Source organism: Sinocyclocheilus anshuiensis, unplaced genomic scaffold (genome assembly GCF_001515605.1).
Source record: "Sinocyclocheilus anshuiensis isolate Anshui unplaced genomic scaffold, SAMN03320099.WGS_v1.1 scaffold1142, whole genome shotgun sequence".
Classification (NCBI taxonomy): domain Eukaryota; kingdom Metazoa; phylum Chordata; class Actinopteri; order Cypriniformes; family Cyprinidae; genus Sinocyclocheilus; species Sinocyclocheilus anshuiensis.
This window is the reverse complement of record NW_015536577.1, coordinates 966,282-973,383: the sequence shown is the minus strand read 5'-3', so window position 1 is coordinate 973,383 and position 7,102 is coordinate 966,282. Positions and strand designations below refer to the sequence as shown.

The window sequence follows — 7,102 nt, the reverse complement described above, 5'->3', positions numbered from 1 at the left end:
CACACACACACACACACACACACACACACACACACACACACACACACGTGGTTTAATTTAACAGGGTCTCTTCATAGGCATAATGGTTTTTTTATACTCTCCTAATCATATTTTATATCCCCTAAACTTAAACATAATCCTCACAGGAACCTTTTGGCATTTCAAAAAGTATGTTTTTAAGCCGTTAGGTTTATGAGGCCATTGTAATACCAAAGTCATTATATACAATTGTGTCCTCACCATATACAACAAACACACAATTACTGCATGTGGCATTTAATAAAACAATATCATATGACTTGATTACAGTTTAGTTACTGTTTTTAAATACAACATTTGACAGATATTAATAAGCATTAAAATCACTCCTCCGTTTATATATAACTACTACAAAGCAGTAACAATATTGTTAGGTTTAACCTGAGGGGTTGTAAATCTTGGTTAAATACTCTTGCACTCTCAGAAAAAAAAAGGTACAAAAGTTGTCACTTGGGTGGTACAAAAAAGGTACAAAAGCTAAAAGGTACATCTTTGTGCCTTATTTACCCCTCCAAGGTACATATTAGCATATTAATACATATGTAAAGGTACATATTAGCACTTTAGAAGTATATACTGTATTAGTACCTTTTGAAAGGCACCGCCCCAGTGACAGCACTAACACATGAAAATACTCTTGGTTACATCTCCACAGTTCAAATGAGAAAAAAAATACAATCATAAAGAACATAAAAATAGAATCTACATATGAAAAGTGCAAAGGCCATATCGATATAACATTCCTTCTGAAATGTTGATAAATAATAAAATAGCATTATTACATGACCCCCCACAATTCAAAAGACATGACACAACGCACAATTTCATGTGCAAAATTAAAAATAGAGGAGGGACGGCAGAATAACAGTGGGTCATTTATGCTGGATATCTTCTTTTCAAGCACATGATCAACACACTAGCACTAACTGGTTTAGACGTTCCTTCTGTTTAACACAGGACTAACACAGGGAGTGCTGCAGAGATGACATTCTTTATAGACCAAAACCTGCAAATTACTTGTATTTTAGCTCTTCTGATTCCATCGTCCTGAAGTCAGGTGTTTTGAATGGGTTTTTGGTTAAATGCCTGAAATTTGGTCTGTGGTGAACACAAGCTCAAGATATTTTCATGTTTTATTCTAAAGCTTTTATGTGTCTTGAAAAAGACAGTTGTTAACAAGTGTATAAAACCTTGTTCAGACTGTCAGTCCAACTCCGATTTCTGTGTATCTCTGATTTAAATGATTGACAGTCCACACTGTGTGTATCGCAACTGTTCAGATCCGATTTGTGTGTCCTGTGGCGCTCTTTCATTTTACTAAATATCTGCTTTGGTTTCTATGGTAACGACATTGTATTATTCTACAATAAAAACAATAAAACAACAATAACAGCAATACAGTTTGCAATACAGCTTATCTGCTTTGGTTTCTATGGCAACGACATTGTTCTACAATAAAAACAGTAAAACGTGACATGTGGCCAAGTATGGTTACCCATACTAGGAATTAGTGCTCTGCATTTAACCCATCCAAAGTGCACACACACAGCAGTGAACACACACACATACCGTGAACACACACCCGGAGCAGTGGGCAGCCTTTTATGCTGCGGCGCCCGGGGAGCAGTTGGGGGTTCGGTGCCTTGCTCAAGGGCACCTCAGTCGTGGTATTGAAGGTGGGAGAGAGCGCTGTACATTCACTCCCCCCACCTACAATCCCTGCTGGACCTGAGACTCGAACTCGCAACCTTTTGGGTTACGAGTCCGACTCTCTAACCATTAGGCCACGACTTCCCCACTAAAACAACAATAACAGCAATACAGTTTGCTATACAGATGTTGTTTTACGACATGTTGCAGTCGCGCTGGATTATATTCCGTCCTATGAGGCAGCGACAGAAACGTAGGAAGCTGGAATGCGCTGTGCCGCCGGTCTCAAAACTAAAAGATGTGCGTAGAATAGCTCTGTATTGCCATTTTCAGCTTGACTTGCCCTTTGCAACAACACAACCTTGCTTCAGCAAAGACTTTCAGCATGTTTTCCACAAACAACGTCTGGCGTGTTTACGTTTTACGTGACACAGGCAAAAAAGCTACGCTAAATCTGATCCGAGCGGTCAGACTGAAATGGATTTCCAGAAATGCGATTTGAATAGGATTTCCAACCACATGTGAATTAGCTTGAAAGGCCTAATGGGACTACAGAGGCTGTCTACAGCCTCATTGTGTTTATAATCACACTCTTACAAACTATTCTAAGTCAAACTTTCAGAGAAAATGTTTTAAAATAAATACTGATGTCATGTGACCGTGGTGTAGTTCATTTATAGCCTACATTTAATTTTTAATTTCTGGCAATCGTATTAAGGCCTCAAAATTTATAAAAGTGGTGTTAACTTGTGTGTAAGAATCATAAACCTCTGTCGGTCGCAAAGCTTATTTTCTGCAATAATCCAAAAGCCAGAGGAAAAATCGAGGAAACCTGGGTGATACAAACTTCTGGTTTGGCCTACAAAAATACATCATCACAGCCGCACTCTATTTAATAACAACAAAGTGCATTGCTTCAGATTGAGAAAATAAAAAAGTGTGTTCCACTTATGTACAAACATATCCAATCCTGTTTGAAATCTCTGGAAGTTACAGTGCCGTCATGACTGAATGGCTAAATACTGTTTTATGTCCTAAGTCTTGGCTTTACTGATGGGGCAGCAGTAAGGTGAATCCTGTTCGACTCTTCTTGAAGTCTGCGACGGTCTGGCCGGGTTTGGTCTCGACGGTGATACTCTTAGGTTTTCCGCTCATGTGTACCTGGAGTCCTGTAGAGCACACTTTGACGGGCAGTGGAGTGTTCTTCACTCTGGAATAAACACATGACATAATTACTCCAGATTCTAGCCAACGCTGAATACATACCAAAAATAGCCTGTGACCACTCTCTCAGCTCCCTGTGGCCTATAAAAAGCAGTCAGAGTGGTGCACTCAATTGTGGTTTTGCTGTTTTAGTGGTTCATGGTGAGAATCCAATGTAGGAGACACATGTCCTGATACACAGCTGCACAGAGACGGTGACTCAGCCCTGCCACATGAAACAATAAACCGACTCATCACTCCAGATGCCTTAATAAAACGGCTTCTGCCTAATCAGTAGTACTTAATAGGGTTGTGACGGTGAGGAAATTTTCCCACCGGTTAATCGACGTGTGACCGCGGGGGCGTTCCCTTTTTTTCCTCGCTTTCCTTCGCTTTTAAATAGCTTGTAAAAGCGCGTGCGCATTTTACTTTCACTTTCAATTAGCGGCAATTCGGCGTCAATTGCTTTAACGCAACAACAAAATACAACGTCAAACTCACTTTAGCGTATTTATAAAACATAGAACTTTTAACAAAACAAATAAAAATACACCATGCTATAGGGCACGCTATGCCTAATATAAAATAACAAATAAAGTACATAAAGTTTAAATAGGTATACAAAACTGGAAATAAGTAAACGTATAATATATAACCAAATAATTAAGAAAGTAGAACGTTTATTAGCAAAACGAGTAAGAAAGCTTGGAGGCACGGCATACACCTTGATGTCAAATAAAATAAATAAATGACACAAAGTTTAAATAAAGTAAAAATCAGCAAACAATGTGGAACCAATTAAATAAGAAACGAATGTTTAAAAAAAATTCTTTTACTGAACTAAATGATTTTTATTACTATAAAAAATCAAAACGACGGTGGGGGTCGGTGACGTGGTGGGCAAGTGACGTAACCGGTGTTGCGGCTTAACATCACCGTCAGCACTGTCTATCGCGGCAAGCCTAGTACTTAAAACTATTGCTCATATCAAGTATTAAACTTCACTATGTTAATTACAATTCAAAAGTTACGTTTTTTTTCTTGTGCTCACCAAGGCTGCAAAAATACAGTAAAAACAGTAATATTTTCAAATATTATTAACATTTGAAATAGCTGTTTTCTATTGTTATATATTTTAAAATGTAATTTATTCCTGTGAGCAAAGCTGAATTTTCAGCATCATTACTCCAGTCCTCAGTGTCACAGGATCCTTCAGAAATCATTCTAATATGCTGATTTGCTGCTCAAGAAACATTTTAATTCACTCTTTAAACCATGCTGGTTGATTTTTGACCGTACAACTAATTTGTTTTGCACAAAACTGACCAAATAATGTATGCGATACAAATAAAAAGACAGTAAAACAAGGCTAAAGTATCTGTATGGTATCCAATTATAGCTGAAATGCTGTTTTAAGCACATTCAGGAATTTTCAGTCTGTTATATAAGTGGTCCAGAGATGGTAAAGTGGGGCTCAAAAAGTCCCATTTGATGGAGTCAAAAATAATGTTCTATGTAGGACAGAATAGATGAGAAGGTACACCTCTGCTGTCTGATCCTGTCCCTGTTCCCTAAATGCGAAGTCCTCTCGCTTCCTCAGAGTGTTTAACATGATCACCAACTCTCAGAGTGAGAGCACAACCATGCCACACAAAGTCTCTTTCATTTAGTCTCGTTCATTTTCACACAAATGTAATGCTACATAAATGCACATCTTAATATTGTACATTGGTAATGGGCCATATTTAATTTTTTGTTCACTTATTTCACTTACAATGTCCTGTTTTTGCACACATGTTGCACCCCCTCTGAATTTTAGAATTTGTTTAGAAACAGTTTCTGTAAACTTCTGTAAGTAAATGACCTCTAAAAACCTTTGTGTATTGCTGTACTTTGAAATGTTGTTCAATTTCTTGATTTTTTCTGCCAAGTTATTTTATAAATCTATAAGGTAGGAGAGGCAATGATATATTGTGAATTTGGACACAGCTGATAGGTTTGATATCATATACAACTGTTCAAAGTTTGAGGTCGGTTAGATTTTTAAAATACTTTTGAAAGAAGTCTCTTATGCTTACCAACACTGCATATATTTGATGAAAAAGATACAGTAAAACAGCAATATTGTGAAATATTATTACAATTTAAAATATTTGTTTTCTATTTGAATATGTTTTAAAATATAATTTATTCCTGTGATCAAAAAAAAAATAATAATTATGCTGATTTTCTGCTCAAGAAGCATTTATTACTATTATCATCAGTGTTGAAAACAGTTGTGCTGCTTCATAATTTTGCGAAAACTGTGATACATTCAATTTTTTTTCAGGATTTTTAATGAACAGAAAGTATAAAAGAACAGCAGTTATTTAAATCTGAAAACTTTTGTAACATTTTAATTGTATTTACTGTTGCTACATTTGATAATTTTAATGCATCTTTCTTTAATAAAAGTATCAATTGCTTTAAAGAAAAAAATCTTACCGATCACAAAATTTGGACCAGTAGTGTACATGATGATTTTATTTATTTTTTTACATATTTGCAGCTTACATTTTATAAAAAAAAATTAAAAAAAATCCTGTTTTTCCACGATAAAAATAGATTCTGTTTAGTTTTTAAAATGTGACCCTGGAGCACAAAAGCAGTCTTAAGTCGCTGGGGTATATTTGTAGCAATAGCCAAAAATATACTGTATGGGTCAAAATTATTGATTTTTATTTTATGCCAAAAATCATTAGGATATTAAGTAAAGATCATGTTCCATGAAGATATTTTGTAAATTTCCTACTGTAAATATATCACAACTTAATTTATGATTAGTAATATGCATTGCTAAGAACTTCATTTGGACAACTTTAAAGGTGATTTTCTCAATATTTAGATTTTTATGCACCCTCAGATTCCAGATTTTCAAATAGTTGTATATCAGCCAAATATTGTCCTATCCTAACAAACCATACATCACTGGAATGATTATTTATTCAGCTTTCAGATAATGTATAAATCTCAATTTCGGAAAATTGACCCTTATGACTGGTTTTGTGGTCCAGGGTCACAAATATATATATCATCCCTGGGTTGCACCAACTATAGTAAAACAGGATGGTCTTTTTCCCTCTGTCAGGTTTTCTCTTTCCATCCCACACCAAACCATGCAGATAAGCACTCATGCTTTCCTCATAAGCCCTTCAACAGGTGGACGGCACTCCGCCATGAAAAAAGCCTTCCGCGGGTCATGCAACTCCTCAGTTCTCTTGTTCCCTTTCCACTCAGCTGTTCCCATCAGGGCTCCAAGCCACCAAACCCACTGACCTTCTTCTGATTTACCAACTCACCAGAAGAAGGCCAGAGAAACCTGACACTGGAGGACATTAACCACCCCTAGTCAAGATGAAAGGTTAAAGGGGTCATATGATGCGATTTCAATTTATCCTTTCTCTTTGAAGTGTTACAAGCTCTTGGTGCATAAAGAAGATCTGTAAAGTTGCAAAGACTAAAGTCTCAAATCCAAAGAGGTATTCTTTATAAAAGTTAAGAGTCAGCCACGCCTACCTAAAACGGCTCGTTCTAACACGCCCCCATATATCTACGTCACTATTTGGGTGGAGTTATGCAACTCTTCCCACATCTTCACGCAAAGAAAGAAGGCGTAACTTTTATTCTCGCTGTAGTATTGTTGTTGCTGCCGCCATGTCGTGAAGGCGCTGTGTGCTTCGTTGTGAAAGCGAAACTACTTTGTTTGGCCTTCCAAAAGAGGACGATATCTGCTTCGTCATGCCTGGAGCTGATCCGTGCTGGTCGCTGAGGAAATACTTCAACTTCGTGCTGTGGATCGCCGGATCGGCTTTCACCGTGGACGAAGCGGAGTCCAGCCCGGGGTCGTCACATGCGGTTGCCGCAGGCCCGCCGGACGCTCCATCGTCGAATCCGCCGGCCACACCATTCTCAAGCCCGCCCACCTTTGCTCACTCAAGCAGTGCAATGAACTGAAATGCCGGCTGCCGAAAATGAGTTCACCGCTCAGGATTCACTTTCACGTGGTGTGACGCTCTGGTATCAGAGCGTCTTCCGTGTCTGGAATGGATGTATTCTTGAGTCTATATGGTAACAATAATATAATAAGATAACCTTTGAAATGGGTTTGGCTAAAAGAAAATTTTGGTTTCGTCTATACTACTAGGTACTTATACTATATTGACTGGGTTAA

At 37.6% G+C, this 7,102-nt stretch overlaps 1 protein-coding gene across 1 annotated transcript in view; it reads right to left on the bottom strand.

The window, feature by feature from the left end:
* Positions 1-2,353: 2,353 nt before the first annotated feature.
* LOC107702514 (unconventional myosin-Ig-like) overlaps positions 2,354-7,102 on the bottom strand; it is a 56,393-nt gene continuing 51,644 nt past the window's right edge. Inside the window, exon 22 of the mRNA XM_016504858.1 lies at positions 2,354-2,899. Coding sequence (XP_016360344.1) covers positions 2,737-2,899 — 163 coding nt within the window. The 3' untranslated portion in view covers positions 2,354-2,736. The remainder of the gene's footprint in view (positions 2,900-7,102) is intronic.